The following is a 17,484-nucleotide window of genomic DNA, read 5'->3' on the forward strand; positions in this document are numbered from 1 at the left end:
GAACAAACATGCCACCTAGTGGAAACAGAGCGACCAGAAGAGAGATGAATGCTCAACAACCTAAGTCTGTTCAACTATTCAAAAGTTTAATTCAAATAACATTAAAATCTGCTCCTGAGGGCTGTTTAGCTCTTGTGACTTAAGAAATTCTCCTAGATTGCCAGCCATCCTGTCTTGAAGGCAACAAGGTACCAACAGCTTCAAGAAAACAAGGTATAACATTTGGTGAGCTCAACACAACAAAATGGAGGATATATCCACTATCCTTTTCGCAGATATTATCTTTGAATATTCACAACGTTCCCTAAATTAAGGAGTTTCTGAAGACTGTTTAAGGAAGAATTATGTTGGCATGCCACATGTTAAAGAAGTTTAAAACAACAAGGGTTTACTGTGTATCGCACGGAACTATATTCAATAGTTTGTAATAAACCATAATGGAAAAAGAATCAGAAAAAAAAAGAATATAGACACATACATATATATATGTATAACCAATCACTTTGCTATCCATGTGAAATTAACACAATATTCTAAATCAACTATATTTCAATAAAAAAGATTCACTGATGCCTACGTAAGTACTGTGCCAATGAGTGTTTTGTAGACACCAAGATGATGATAATCAACCACATTTTATAGATAATTTGAACTGAAGAAAACTGAGGCCCCAAAAGATAAAGCATAAGTTGCAGAGCTAGAACCTGAATCGGGGTCTTGAGTTCTCCAAAACAAGTGCTTTTTCCTTAACACCATGCTGCAATATAATCATTTCTGTCTATAATCTTTCTGAATACATCAGAAAGGCAAAGAAACACCTCAAAAAGTTAAAAGAACCTTCCAAAAGACTTGAAATATTCATAATGCAAGTTCTGAATACAACACACACAAATAAATGAGACGAAGTCAGAGAAATAAAGGGAGAGAGAAGACCCAGATTTTACACATAGTGTTACCATTTACTCCGAAGCAGTTCTTTCCCTCCCTGTTTATCAACCACTGACCTACCTGGGTCTGTCTGTGTTGGATGGAGATCTGTTTTTGGGAGCTGCAGGAATGCTCTGTGTTGCCAGATCCCGTAGATGAGGGACTGTTTTGCTGAGCCTGGAATAAAGGTGTACCACCAATCACAAGAAGTTTTCCATCTTTCTCCACAAGCATTTATATGCATACAAATGATTACATAAAACAAATACTTCCTGATGAAAGCCAAGACTGAGGGGCATGGAGCCAAGATGACATGGTGGCTTAGACCATTTTACTGTAAATAGTTTAAAACACCAAATGCTTACAAATGAATTTTTAAAATATGGAAATTAAGTATGTAAATGTCCTTTTCACTGTACAACTGATGCTTGAACAACACATGGGTTAAGGGCGCTGACCACCCACCACCCTCCTCCGACCATGCAGTCAAAAATCCACAGGTAACTTTACAGGTGGCCCTCTGGATCCACAGTTCTGAATCTGCTGATTAAACCAGTCTCGAATGGTGTAACACATAGTATGGATCTATTAAAAAAATTCCACATCAAAGTGGACCTGAGCAGTCAGTCCAAACCCACATGTCTTAAGAGTCAACTGTAAATGTGCTTTCGCAGGACAGGTTGGTGAAGCACTCAAGCACAGGGGACGCTCATGACTCCAGGCAGAAAGGACTGGGAACTTCTATTCACAAGAGCATCCAAGACCCTCAAACTTCACCCAGGAACACACAGTGGGCCAAAAATTCTGGCCGATTTACAATACTGTCACTTGTTTACTGTGACATTTTATACATAAATGATGGGGCATTCTAAGGCACTTTCAAATTTAGAAGGTTTAGGACTTAATATAATTCAACTGTTCAAGAATATGGAATCACTATACAGATGGTCACCAACTTAACAACAGTTCCACTTAACAAGTTTTCAACTCTGTGATGGTGCGAAAGCAATACGTTCAGTAGAAATGGTACTTCAAATTTTGAATTTTCACCTTTTCCTGGGTTAGTAACATGTGACACAGTACTCTCTCAAGATGCCAGGCAGCAGCAGCAGGCCACAGCTCCCAGTCAGCCAAAGTCATGAAGGTAAACAACCAGATACACTGACAGCCATACACCCAGACAACCATGGTGATTTTTACTTTCAGTATTCAATAAATTACATGAGATTCACCACTGTATTATAAAATAGACTTTTTGTTAGGTGATTGCAGGCTAATGTACATGTTTCAAGCACATTTAAGGTAAGCAAGGTTGAGCTATGATATATTCAGTAGGTGAGGTATATTAAATATATTTTGATTTACGAATGATATTTTCAACTCATGACGTGTTATATCAGGACCTAATCCCATCATAAGTCAAGGAAGACCTTTACTCCAAAGAGTCCTTTTAAAAACAAAATTGCACTCAACACAGTACAACCTATCATAGACATAATTACAAAATACTGGATATTCTGGGGATTATGGGCTAATGGAAATATCATCTCATCAAAGAATACAGTGTTTCCACATAACATAAGTTTCATCTGGTACTTCCTAATGATTCCATTAATTATTTCTTTATTCATTAACATTAATACAATGTATAACCACCACCTATTGAGCAATTACTGCCATGATCACAAGTAGTCCTTCAGTTCAGTTCAATTCAGTCACACACTCATGTCCAACTCTCTGTGACCTCATGAACTGCAGCACGCCAGGCCTCCCTGTCCTTCACCAACTCCTGGAGTCCACCCAGACTCAGGTCCATTGAGTCGGTGATGCCATCCAACCATCTCATCCTCTGTTGTCCCCTTCTCCTCCTGCCCTCAATCTTTCCCAGCATCAGGGTCTTTTCAAATGAGTCAACTCTTTGCATCAGGTGGCCAAAGTATTTGAGTTGCAGCTTCAACATCAGTCCTTCCAATGAACACCCAGGACTGATCTCCTTTAAGACAGACTGGATGGATCTCCTTGCAGTCCAAGGGACTCTCAAGAGTCTTCTCCAACACCACAGTTCAAAAGCATCAATTCTTCAGCATTGAGCTTTCTTCACAGTCCAACTCTCACAACTATACATGACTACTGGAAAAACCATAGCCTTGACTAGATGGACCTTTGTTGGCAGAGTAATACCTCTGTTTTTTAATATGCTGTCTAGGTTGGTCATAACTTTCCTTCCAAGGAGTAAGCATCTTTTAATTTCATGGCTTCAGTCACCATCTGCAGTGATTTTGGAGCCCAAAAAAATAAAGTCAGCCACTGTTTCCACTGTTTCCCCATCTGTTTGCCATGAAGTGATGGGACCAGATGCCATGACCTTAGTTCTCTGAATGCTGAGCTTTAAGCCAGCTTTCTCACTCTCCTCTTTCACTTTCATCAAGAGGCTCTTTAGTTCTTCTTCACTTTCTGCCGTAAGAGTGGTATCATCTGCATATCTGAGGTTATTGATATTTCTCCCGGCAATCTTGATTCCAGCTTGTGTTTTTTCCAGCCCAGCATTTCTCATGATGTACTCTGCATATAAGTTAAATAAGCAGGGTGACAATATATAGCCTTGACGTACTCCTTTTCCTATTTGGAACCAGTCTGTTGTTCCATGTCGTTCTAACTGTTGCTTCCTGATCTTCATACAGATTTCTCAAGAGGCATGTCAGGTGGTGTGGTATTCCCATCTCTTTAAAAAATTTCCACAGTTTGCAGTGGTCCATACAGTCAAAGGCTTTGGCATAGTCAATAAAACAAAAATAGATGTTTTTCTGGAACTCTCTTGCTTTTTTGATGATTCATCAGATGTTGGCAATTTGATACTTGGTTCCTCTGCCTTTTCTAAAACCAGCTTGAACATCTGGAAGTTCACAGTTCACGTATTGCTGAAGCCTGGCTTGGAGAATTTTGAGCATTACTTTACTAGCGTGAGATGAGTGCAATTATGCGGTAGTTTAAACATTCTTTGGCATTGTCTTTCTTTGGGATTGGAATGAAAACTGACTTTTTCCAGTTCTGTGGCCACTGCTGAGTTTTCCAAATTTGCTGACATATTGAGTACAGCACTTTCACAGCATCATCTTTTAGGATTTGAAATAGCTCAATTGGGATTCCATCACCTCCACTAGCTTTGTTCGTAGTGAAGCTTCCTAAGGCCCACTTGACTTCACATTCCAGGATGTCTGGCTCTAGGTGAGTGATCACACCATCGTGATTATCTGGGTCATGAAGATCTTTTTTGTACAGTTCTTCTGTGTATTCTTGCCACCTCTTCTGAATATCTTCTGTTTCTGTTAGGTCCCTACCATTTCTGTCCTTTATTGGGCCCATCTTTGTATGAAATGTTCCCTCGGTATCTCTAATTTTCTTGAAGAGATCTCTAGTCTTTCCCATTCTATTGTTTTCCTCTATTTCTTTGCACTGATCACTGAGGAAGGCTTTCTTATCTCTCCTTGCTATTCTTTGGAACTCTGCATTCAAATTGGTATATCTTTCCTTTTCTCCTTTGCTTTTTGTGTCTCTTCTTTTCACAGCTATTTGTAAGGCCTCCTCATACAGCCATTTTGCTTTTTGCATTTCTTTTCCATGGGGATGGTCTTGATCCCTGCCTCCTGTACAAGGTCATGAACATTGTCCATATGAACAACATCCATAGTTCTTCAGGCACTCTCTCTAGCCCCTTCAATCTATTTCTCACTTCCACTGTATAATCGTGAGGGATTTGACTTAGGTCATACCTGAATAGTTTAGTGCTTTTCCCTACTTTCTTCAATTTAAGTCTGAATTTGGCAAAAAGGAGTTCATGATCTGAGCCACATTCAGCTCCTGTTCTTGTTTTTGCTGATTGTATAGAGCTTCTCCATCTTCGTCTGCAAAGAATATAATCAATCTGATTTCGGTATTGACCATCTGGTGATGTCCATGTGTAGAGTCTTCTGTTGTGTTGTTGGAAGAGGGTGTTTGCTATGACCAGTGAGTTCTCTTGGCAAAACTCTATTAGCCTTTGCCCTGCTTCATTCTGTACTCCAAGGTGAAATTTGCCTGTTACTCCAGGTGTAACTTCCTACTTTTGCATTCCAATCCCCTATAATGAAAAGGACATCTTTTTTGGGTGTTGGTCCTAAAAGGTCTTGTAGGTCTTCATAGAACCATTCAACTTCAGCTTCTTCAGCATTACTGGTCAGGGTATGGACTTGGATTACCTTACAAAACCCTATAAGGAGGTGCTGCTATTCTCATTTATAAAGAATATGCAAATCTGAGATATTAAGCACCTACATTGGGTCACAGAGCTGGTCAGTGGGGGAATAAGAATTGTGGGCTATCTGCATCCACGGTTAACCGATCTCTGTGAGCACAGTACACCGACTGTCTCACATCAGCCATTATGGGGACTGCTGTGAACAGGCCACAAGCAAGCTAAGCACTTCACACACACAACTAAACTGAAGGCTCACAACAGTCTTGTAAGGTAGGCGATAATATCATCTCCATTTTTATTTATTCATTCATCAAATACTCACTGAGAACATCCTCATCTAAGTATCATGTTAGGTGCTCGGGACACAATGGCCAAGAAAAACAGAAACAAAACCTAAAGGCCCAGTCATCACCCTGCCTTATTAAACTCATAAACCAAGAAAAGATGTATTAAGCACTGGATATATACTTGTTGACAGAAACTGTTAAACAATCATATAATAAATACAAAATTGCAATTAAGGATATGTGCTATAAGCATATACAACAAGGTACCTAACCTAACATAATGAATTGAGGGTTAATTCCTTGATAAAATAATATCAGAGTTAAAATTTGAAGGAAATACGCAGTCAAAGAGAAGAGATGATAGGGTCATTCCAGGTTCTCACATTCCATACAAGAACCCAAAGGGAAGAGAGAGAACTGTTGTGGGGATCAAAAAGTAAAAACTGAGGAGTCAGTCTCAAAGAGATAAAACAACATACACAGCCTGTAAGTCAGAGCAGTGATTAGAGCCAGGTTTAGGAGAGTCTAAATAACTGGTAATGTTCCCTACTCTTCCTACAATGTGGCAAACCTAACCTCATCTTACTGATGAAGGGTTATGATTGTAAAACTCACGTACTATACTGCACTGTGATACAACCATTGTCTCCTTCAGTTATCATTAGATTGCTTTTAAAATCCTATCCTTTTAAAACCTATCTCTAAATAAACATTACTGAGCTGCTTTTATAATAAACACCAACAACAATCACATGACAGGCTAAAAGGCTCTTTCTATGAACTTCTAGATTTTGGTGTATGGGTTTTTTCCTTTTTTTAATGTTTTTTCCTTTTTTAATATGTGCTTATTTCTAAGTTTTCTTTCAGCAAACAAAGGGTGCTAGAATGTCATTCAAGGAGATGTTTCCAAATTAAAGCTCTCTGTAAAAATGTACATATAAATAGCCCCATGATAAGAAGTAAAACTGCAGAAAGTTAACTGAGTCAGTAGGACAGAAGTAAGGAGGTAGCAAATCCTCATGAAAATGAAATTAGTACTTACAAAAGATAGGAGAACTACAAAAATATAAGGACCTACTGTGACAAGTAAATCCATGAAAATGCTCTAATCTTATCATTCCTTCGGTATTAATTACGACCCTCTGTGCCTGGTCCTGTGTTAAACACGAGAGATGCAACACTGGAAAACAAAGATAGCTTAGTCTCCTGAGCCCACAACTATAGGATCATGTTCTCAAGAAATGAGAAGCTGATGGCCTTGCTAAGCAGACCACTGTAGTTGTAAATTTAGCCCAACCCTTACTCAGCAAAACATCCTTCCCAGACTTCCGTGTTCTTCGTTCCAATTAGAGAAGTAGTATTGGCTTCTAATTCATAATTACAGGCTAGATTTCCCAAAGTCCTACTGATACTTGGAAGATTTTCTTTCTAAATGAAATCCTAACAGCATTAAGAAACAAGCGAGAATTAAGAATCAGAAATTTTTAAAAACTTTAAGTTTTAAGAAACACTCAAAAGCATTTGGGATCAGACTGATAGAGAAAGTAAAATAAATTCACAGCTGAAAACACAAGCAGTAAAACAGGCTGGTTCTCTTGAAGGGAACTCCTCCAAAGCCCCACACTGAGATTTACCTTTACCAGGAGTGACCCTTGGAACAATTATCAGACATTTAAAACCTATATAGTCCAACAGGGTCCCCTCTTGATCTCTCCCTTACATAGTGAGGGCCATGGATACTACTGCTTCTGAACCAAGGGTAAAGCACACGAATTGGTCTCTCAAATAAAAAAAACAAACATGTAAATATTTAAAATGGAAAATGAGTGAGTCCAGGGGGAGGAGCTTCTGCTGTGAATATTGTGTCCTCGGGGGAAAAAAGTAAAGAAAGTACAGTATCCCCGCCCCCTACAGCTGACAGAAGCGAGGAAGACCTGGAATACGCCGCTAAGAGTTAGAGTTACCTAGCAAAACAACGCCCTCCTTATTTCCATGTGTGTAAAGGAGCTGGTTTTTCTGCCGAGAGCTGACCAGATGCTTACACAGGGGTAACACTCGCACACACACACACCAATGGAGAGCTATTTGGGAAGCAGTACAATGCCACTGCAGGGAAAAATCCATGTCAGTAACCTATGCTAAATCACCCTAATAGTACTGCATTCAACTAAAGCAAAATACATTTTTCAAGAAAACCAACAGCACAAAGTGAAGATCCAACATGAAAAAACAAAACCTGATCCAAGAGAAAATAGAGTATTCAATAAAAACAACTTTAAAAATAAAATATGTCCAGAGAGGGTTAAAAGGATACTACATCTATAAAAATGGAAAATCAGTAAAGAACATGAAAAATAAATGTGACAAGATAAGAGTATCAATATTCTAAAAAGTGTAGATGAGCTAAGTAACAAAATGCACAGAGCTGAACACAGAAAATCTGAAAGACAATGTCAAGAAAATCTCCCAGAGGAAGAAACAAAGTCAAGTAGCATGAAAGAAAAGTTAAGAAACATGAACAGGAAGAGGCTTCAAAACTATCTAACAGGCTTTTAGGAGGAAAAGAGCAGAAGGAAAGAAAAATCTAAGAACAGTAAAATAAAGCTTCTCTGAGGTAAAAGGTTTTTAAGACTAAAAAAGGCTATGACATGACAAGGACAAGACAAATAGTGGATAGACCTCAAGAACAAAAAGATACCATACGCTCATCTCAACAGATGTAGAGAAAGCATCGAATACCCTTTCATGATGAACTCAATGAACTCAGAATAGAAGGGAACTTTGTCAATACCAAAAAAGGCCATCTCTGAAAACATTTGCAATAACATGAAAAAGAATAAACTCTTAGAAATAATTTGAACAAAACAAGGGCAAAATCTACACACCAAAAATTCCAAATTTTATTACTAATAAAAAGAAATTAAAGATACCTAAATAAATGGAAAGATATCTCATATTCATGGACTGGAAAACAATATTTTTATGAAGTTAATACTCCCCCAAATTAGTCTGCAGAGTCAACACAACTGCTATAAATTTCATCTGGTCTGTTTACAGAAACTGAAAAGCTGATCCTAAAATTCATACGGAAATACAAGGGATCCCACAGCCAAAAAAAATCTGCAAACTACATTTTTTAAAATTAAAGCATTTAAGAACATCTTATGTTTATTAAAAGATGTAGCTTTTGAGGAAATAACAGACCTCATATATATATTAAAAAAATCTTTTAGACCTTGACAACTATAACTGTCTCATTCAATCAAAACTAATTCAGTGACTAGGACTGTTTTCTTCTCAGTGAATCCAATAAAATCACTCGGTTTTACAGTGCACAATAATGAAACAACCATAATATTGTAAATGCTCCTTAAATGTTTTCAATTTTTAGAATAATTTATAAAGCAGAAACAAATCAATTATAGTTAAAATAACAAACTAAATATCACAAACAATATAACAATAACTAAAAGGAGGAAAGATGAAAAAGGAAGCTGAGTATGTTAAACATCTCTCACAGTGGGGAATGTTGATTGCATAAAAGATAATTTGAAGTTAAAATGGTATTCAGTACAAAATCTAAAACAAACTCTTTAACAGTGGTTATCTCATGAATACAAAGGAAAGAATTTTACTCTTCTCTATCACTTCAATTATTTGTAGGTCATGCACATATACTACTTTTACAATTTAGAAAAGTATATGTTTATAACGTTAAAAATCAAATTTCCTATGTTGAAATACATAAAATTATGTAGCAATATGATTTTAAACGGGCTTCCCTTGTGGCTCAGCTGGTAAAGAATATGCCTGCAATGCGGGAGACCTGGATTCAATCCCTAGGTTGGGAAGAACCCCTGGAGAAGGGAAAGGCTATCCACTCCAGTATTCTGGCCTAGAGAATGCCATGGATGTCCATGGGATCAAACATTCAAAGGATCAGACTCATAATATTCTGCCACCTATTTTTACTTATCAGCATTGATCTATAGGTCTTTTATTGCTAGCATATATACCTCACTTTTTTTTAATGAGGGCAATACTCTCCCAAATTAATCTGCAGAGTCAGCACAGTTGCTATAAATTCCATCTGGTCTGGTTTACAGAAACTGAAAAGCTGGCCCTAAAATTCAGATGGAAATGCAAGGGATCCCATGGCCAAAAAAAGTCTACAAACTACATAAAAGTCTATCTCACTTCATTGGTCAACTGTACAGCATCCCATCATATATACATACTATATTTCATTTAACTAGTCCTTATACAAAAAATGCCTTCATTAATTCATACAACATATAATTAAACTGTGTGTATATGAGAGCAGATCTGGTTCCAGCATTGGCAGTGCAGAAGTGAACAAAGTGAAGTCCTTGACCCGATGTAGGTTACATTTCAGTGGAGGGGACTTAGGAAGGGGGTGGGGAGTGAGACAAAGAAGTAAATTATAGCAGGTAAGGCAAAGAAGATGATGATAAGGCAAAGAAGAAAAATTAGGGCACAGCAGCTATATGATGTTTGGGGGGAGCAGGAAGGAGTGCTACCTTATACACTACAGTCTTTCTAATAGGCTGTCGATTTAAGACAAGACTAGAGAGAACCAAGGGGACAAGGCAAGGTGATATCTAGAGGAAGAATGTTAAGGTAAAGGCCCTGAGGTGAGAGACACCAGGTAGTATTTGAAGAAGAAAGGGCAGCCAATGAGGATGGAACTTGGTGAGGGAGGGAGACAGTAGTAACAGATGTCAAAGTGGTGGGAAACAGGCCACGCAAGGCATTATGTGCCATTATAAACACTTGTGAGCAGGGGAGTGGCATGCTTGGACTTAAGTTCCAATGGGATCACTCTGATCTGCTGAGAACAAAGGCAGAAACTAACAGTTCAGTTAGGAGGCTGCCACCAGGATCTCAGTGGGAGATGAGATTTGAGTGGTCATCTAAGGGCAGGGGAAGTGGCAGGATTCTGAACATATTTTGAAGGTAAAATCAGTAGACTTGCTGATGGATTCAGAATTAGGATATAAAATAAAGAGATAAGACTAGAGTGACTCCAGGATTTTTGAACAATTATAAGCCGAGAGCTGAAAATTACTGAGATGTAGAAGAAATGGGGTTTGGAATGGGGGAACAAAGTAAAGAATTCAGCTTCGGTCATGTTAAATTTGATATGCCTATTAGACACAGACAACTGACTACATAGGTCTGGTATTGAGGGAAGGGCTCTGGGCTGGAGATGTAAATTTGGAAGTCTTCTGAGTATAGGTGATGACTGAAAGTAAGAAACTAAACGAGATTCTCCTCACTGAAAGATGGTATACAAGAGGACTGGAGACTGAGCCCTGGGGCACTCCAATATTTGGAGATCCAGGAAATGAAGAAGAATCAAAAAGGCAGAAGCAAAGAAAAGACCATGTACTTCAAGAAGGGACTGATCAACTGCAGCTAATGAATTATATTGAGTAAGTTCTGAGAACTGATTGTCAGACTTAGCAACGTGGAGATAACAGGTATTCTTGTTAGAAGTTCCTCTGAAACACTGTAGAGGGACACTGCTTCCATATTTTTGCAATTTATAAACAATACAATAAACATCTTTGTGTAGTTCATGGGAATGGAATTTCTGGACCCAAGGATATGTAACCTTAACACTGAGATACACTACCAACCTGTCCAAATGACTGTACCAATCTATACATACACATAGCACTATATGTGTATCTAAACGACTACCTGTACCAAGAATCACCAAATTTACTAGTCCTTGTCAATTTGATAAGTTATTTTATTTTGCATTTCTCTATGGCTGAAGTTAACTAATTTCTCACATTGTCAGACATTTGTCCTTTTTTCCCCTGTTAAAACTGCCTGTTCATAGCCTTTGCCTTTTATTTTTTTTAAAGGAAACTGCTTGTCTCTATTAACCAACATTTGTTATATATTAATGCTAACTTTTTTGCTTTTCTCCTTTTTTATCTCACTAAGTTTACATCCCAGTTGGAACTGCAGAGAAGCAAAGAGAAATAGAACTATACCAAAGCTTCTAGGCCTTTGGTTTTTATACTGTTTCCATGTTCCTTCTTCAGATGTGATTACCATGTTACCCCTCTATAAGAAAGCATTCCAAAGCAGAGAGATGCTGGGCCATCATGGTGGCAGTGGAGATGGTGAGATATGGTCAGATTCTAGATATAAGTATGTTTTCTGATAGATTAGACGTAGAATATGAGGAAAAAAGGAGGCATTAAAGATAAAGCCACGTGTATTAGTTCTCTATTGCTCAGCAACAAATTACCCCCAAACTTAAAGAACTGTGAGGTGATACATGGGCACTGTTTTAAGCTGAGGAAGGAAAGAATGAGAAAAGGAAGGAAGGGCAGAAGGGATTCAAATAATATACAATGATCCCGATCTAATTATTTTATTATTTTTATCTCCCTTCCTTAAGACACCCACCATTTCATGGCCTTTTTTAATACAATCACACGTGGGTTAATCCCAGAGATTATAGAGATTTATTTGCTCAGAAACCATGGAGCAAGTAAGGAGGAAACAGATTACTGGAGAAAATGAACCAGTAAGAGAGAAAGAAACGTTGATCAATGGTAATGTTAGCTCTGAAGGAGGCCCCTAAAAATGGAGGGATAGGGCGATGGGACTTTCTGTTGCTTTATTGCATCACTGAAAACAAACAGGTACTTGGCAGGGTAAAGAAACCAAGAAAAGCAACAACTTTTAAGTCAAACTGCATTATAATTTGGCAAATAAAAAATGGGGTCAAACATTTATAATAATCAAATTCCTGTTCTTTTTTTTTTTTCAAATTCCTGTCCTTCAAGGAAGAAAGAAGTAAGCTGAAAGGAACAAACAGGTAGCCAAACAGTCTTGGAAAAGTAACTGTGCTAATACTCTGAAGAAATGAAGAAAGCAAGCATGTAGGCTGTCCAGATACCATAGAGGGGAAAATGACTAGTAAGCATGCCTGTCCCCACACTAATATTTTATTAACTTGACTATTACTTCAAATAAGTGATGGTTGGAGTCTGGAGATTTTATTTTTAATTGTAATGGAATTTAATCTGTATTTTCTGTTCTTTGTCAACCTAGCTTGTGTTTTCCATCCCACAGGACCCTCAGACTTTGTGAAAGCAGTCTCTCTCAGCGCCTTGAGCCAAGCGGGGCTGAGCACAAGCACACATCTTTAGAGGTAACACAGAGTTAGAGATCATCATCTCTCTACCAAAGTCCTTACTCAGACTCCACCTTGGAGCCCCAGGAAAACAAGGATGTGCATAAACGCAGCCTCAGTACTCACTGAGACAAAGGTGAAGCAGAGGCCAGCTCCCCTCTGCGCCAGCTGCTCCGTGTCGAGCCGAGGCTTCGCCAGCATCACTGACATGAGCGTTGGCAGGGCAGACTGCTCCTCCGACACCTCCTTTGCAGCGCTGCCATCTAAACCATAGAGAGGCTGTTCTACTCGCCGCTGGAAAACACGAAAGGAAACACGCAAATTACATGACAAAGAAAACATCTGATACTGCCAAAACATGCAACAGATTAAACACAGCAGATACAAGAAGGGCTTAAAAATAAAAAACCCTCTGAAAACAAATACGGAGAGTACAGTCACGTTATCACTGGATTATGACCTATCTATAAACCTGAGTTAGTACATTTTAATGGTTCTATATTTACAGAACTCTGAATTTGCAGGTTACTTTGTAGAGTTCAACAAACAACTTCATTATACCCTCAATTCTACAAGGAAATGCTATTTCTAACCTCTAAGTTAATAAAGATTAAGGCATTTGGCCCCTACTTACTTCACTCTCTATTCTATTCTATTACCATATTATACCTATATGCAAAATACAAAATAAATACAAACAAAAGAGTAATATACCACAATTATGTATGGCTTATTCCAGAAATATAAAGATAGTTCATTATCCTATCTACTAATGTAATTCACTACATTAATGTTGGCGGGGGAGGGCAGAGAATCAAGATTCTTTCCTTTAGATGCAAAATAATCTGCACATTGTTGGGCAATACTTCAAAAAAAAAAACTGTAAGTATCCATTTATAATTCAACAGAGTATTTTTTCAGAAATAAACATAACTATAATTAATGGTGCTATACTTGAAACACCTTCATTAAAATTAGGAGCTAGACAGGAGATAACACATGAAAATCACAGTCATTCAACATTATCATAGAATTTTTAGCCAAAGTGATAAGGACAACAATATGAGGTATAAACACTGGAAAATATCAAACATTAGAAAGTGTCAATTTTGGATGATATAACTATTCACAAAGGAAACCAAACAAATCAACTGAAAAACAACAAATAAGAGTTCAGTAAGATGGCCAAGTATAAAATAAATACACAAAAGTCAACAACTTCCCCACATATCAACAACTGATTATAATCAGAACAAGTAGCATCAGGAGAAAAAGCAGATTCAAAATTATCTGTAAAATACTTAGAAGGAAACAATATGCGGATTACACATAAAACAAAAACTATAGTTCACTGACAAATATAAAAGACAACCTACATTAAATGTCAAAATACTATGCTCCTGAGTTCAAATTTTATATATGTCAAATTTCTCTAAAAGCCAGTGCTTAGGGCTTTTTGCGTATTTTTGTTTCTATTTTTGCAAGAAGGGGTGTTGTGGTAGTATAGCGATTCCCCTCTGTGCTCTGGGGAGACTGTTTCTACGGATTTTCACATTTTAGTTCTGAGGTCCACTTGGAAAAACAATCAAAATTAGCCATGTAATTTTTGATAAAGGGTACCAGGGAAACCTGACTGGCTATTAAAACTTACTACAAAGCAACACTGGCCTCTCTGGTGGCTCAAGAGTGTTTTAAGAACCCACCTGCCAGTTCAGGAGACAACCCTGGTTTGGGATGATCCCCTGGAGAAGGAAATGACAACCCAGTCCAATATTCTTGCTTGGGAAACCCCATGGACACAGGAGAGACCAGTGGGCTCCAATCCAATGGGGTTGCAAAGAGTCGGACATGACTTAGCGACTAAACAACAACAAAGCAACATTAACCAAATAAGCATAATACTGGTAAAAGAACAAGCAGACTCATCGGTCGCACAGAAAAATCAGAAAAATACCCATATAAAATGGATGTATAATTTGTGATTATACTGCATTTCTAATTAGTGGGAATTTTATTACAAAGATGATAGGATATGTACATAGATATTAGAAAAAAGGAAAAGTACATTACTTCCTTATAGTATACATAAAAATTATAAGAAAATATAAACAAATGCTATTATGACTTTCCAGTGGTGAAGGGCTTTTTAAACATGACATTAAAAACACAAACCATATAGGAACATCTAAGAGTAAGACAAAATTAGTAATAAGTCGTGAAGAGAAAAACATTGATAAACTTGATCACTTCTAATTTTTTGATTTCTGAATGGTGAAAGTGGACATAAATTAAAAAACAAATTATGAAGAGGTAGAAAATATTTACTCTATAAGTGACAATGAGCTAACAATCTTAATAAGTAATGTACTCCTACCCATCAGTAAGACAAAGCAAATGCTCGAATAAATAAATATTTATTTATTTATAATAAACTGAATAAGCATTAAAAGAGAAATCCAAAAGGCCACTAAACATATGAAAAGATATTTAATATCACTGATGAAGAAATGCAACTTAAAAACAAGCTATTTTTCTCACTGGCGAAGACTATAATGTAAAATTCAGTTTAGAAGGATAGGAAGAAATTGGGACTCTCAAACTGCTGATGACCTGCTAGCAATTATGTGATGATATTTCATTTTATTTAATTTTATTTTAAATTGATGCATAGTTGATTTATAATGCTATGTTAGTTTCAGGTATACAGAAAAGTGACTCAGTTATATATATGTAACTGAACACATATTTTCTTTCTCAGATTCTTTTCCCTTATAAGTTATTATAAAATATGAATACAGATGGATGAAACTGGAGCCCATTATACAGAGTGAAGTAAGCCAGAAAGATAAACACCAATACAGTATACTAACGCATATATATGGAATTTAGAAAGATGGCAACAATAACCCTATATGCAAGACAGAAAAAGAGACACAGATGTATAGAACAGACTTTTGGACTCTAAGGGACAAGGCGAGGGTGGGATGATCTGAGAGAATAGCATTGAAACATGTATATTATCAAGGGTGAAACAGATCACCAGTCCAGGTTGGATGCATGAGAAGAGTGCTCAGGGCTGGTGCACTGGGATGACCCAGAGGGATGGGATGGGGAAGGAGGTGGGAGGAGGGGTCAGGATGGGGAACACATGTAAATCCATGGCTGATTCATGTCAATGTATGGCAAAAACCACTAAATATTGTAAAGTAATTAGCCTCCAACTAATAAAAATAAATGAAAAAAATATGAATACAGTTTCCTGTTCTATACAGTAAGTCCCTGTTGGTTATTATTTTATATGTAGCAGTGTGTATATTAACATGTTAATTCCAAATTCCTAATTTATACATCCACTCTTTCCCCTTTACAACCGTAAGTTTGTTTTCTGTCTGTGGGTCTATTTCTATTTTATAAATAAGTTTATTTATATCATTTTTTAAGATTCCAATATAAGTGATATCATATGATATTTGTCTTTCTCTGTCTGGCTTGCTTCATTTAGTATGATAATCTCTAGGTCCATTCATGTTGCTGCAAATGGCACTGTTTCATTCTTTTTAATGGCTGAGTAATATTCCAGTGTGTGTGTGTATATGTGTGTACACACACCACATCTTTACCCATTCATGTGATGACATTTTAAACTGTGCATATTCTTTGACTTGGAAACTAAGCTTTGGAAATTTATCCAAAGTAAACAAATGCATAAGCACAGATATATACACAAGGATATTCATTACAGCATAACTTAGAGAATACAAGATATTTAAGTCTATTGTCTAAATAAATTTATACAATGGAAATGAGGGAACCTGCTATATGAACATACATGTATACGTATACGGCCACTAAACTCTTTAATAATAGCTCTTGTGGAAAGGACTTTATATTTTACCACTTCTGAATTATTGGACTTTCATAATCAGCATGTATCCCTTTATCAGGGAAAACTAACATTTTCACTTTAGAAAATACAAGTAAAACAGACTAATCAAAGTGATCTGGAAAAAAGAACTTATAGGTTTTTAAAAAAAATCTATGAGTAGAAGCCACACCTCCTTAAAAACAACACTCCTACCCCACCCAATAAATTTAAATGCAGGCTCCGGAATACCTGTAGTACTTCACAACAGTAACCTCACTACCTGGCACACTGTATTATTGAAGCAACAATACTAAAACAAATCATTCTGTCATACATTCAATAATTATTTGCCAAGGGCTTAAAAGACCTTTCAATATCTCTGGAAATATAGCAGATTGGGATGTTTGTACCAACATTCCCTTAGAAAACAACTATAAAGACAGGACAAAATTTTTTTTTAGAAGATATTAAAAGTATTGAAAAGTTGCCAAATAGTAGGGATTTGTCACGGCAAAACCTAACGGAAATGAGGAATACAAAAGAGGTAGTAAAAGAAGCATCAAAGTCACATTTGCCCTACGAACACCCTAAGATCTTGATTTTCCAATCCCTGGGCACCATGTTGCCAAGTGGATAATCATAGGCCAAAGCCCATCCAGCATAGGACGCTAAATATGAAACCCTTCCCACTTTAAGCTGTACTTTCAAAGGGTTAAATAAAACCTCAGGGAAAATGTAAGCCAGAAGAAATAGTTCTCTGCCCTCAGGGAGCTGCAACAGTTGCCTTGGCCATGCAGGGGGTGCAGGCTCCCCTGAGAAATATTAATACAATCCAAATCAATATTGCTTGGCTGGTTGAAAGAAACAAACTAGCAAATCAAACAAAGCAAGCAAGCCATGAATTCAGTAGTTTGTAGGGACTGGTAGAATCTCTAGACACTTGAGAGAAGCAAATAAAAATTCTTCCTGGAGAAACATATCTTCATCT

The 17,484-nt window shown here is 37.2% G+C and overlaps 1 protein-coding gene across 6 annotated transcripts in view; it reads right to left on the bottom strand.

The window, feature by feature from the left end:
* The window catches only part of TLK2 (tousled like kinase 2), a 122,429-nt gene that overhangs the window by 52,881 nt on the left and 52,064 nt on the right, over nt 1-17,484 (bottom strand). For 5 of the 6 annotated variants that reach the window (XM_043465531.1, XM_043465496.1, XM_043465522.1 and 2 more), the window contains 2 exons: nt 12,758-12,925; nt 1,009-1,104 (listed from right to left, as the gene is read on the bottom strand). In XM_043465531.1, coding sequence (XP_043321466.1) covers nt 1,009-1,104; nt 12,758-12,925 — 264 coding nt within the window. The remainder of the gene's footprint in view (nt 1-1,008; nt 1,105-12,757; nt 12,926-17,484) is intronic. The other variant, XM_043465514.1, reaches the window with a different exon arrangement.

This window comes from Cervus canadensis, chromosome 1, assembly GCF_019320065.1.
Source record: "Cervus canadensis isolate Bull #8, Minnesota chromosome 1, ASM1932006v1, whole genome shotgun sequence".
Lineage (NCBI taxonomy): Eukaryota > Metazoa > Chordata > Mammalia > Artiodactyla > Cervidae > Cervus > Cervus canadensis.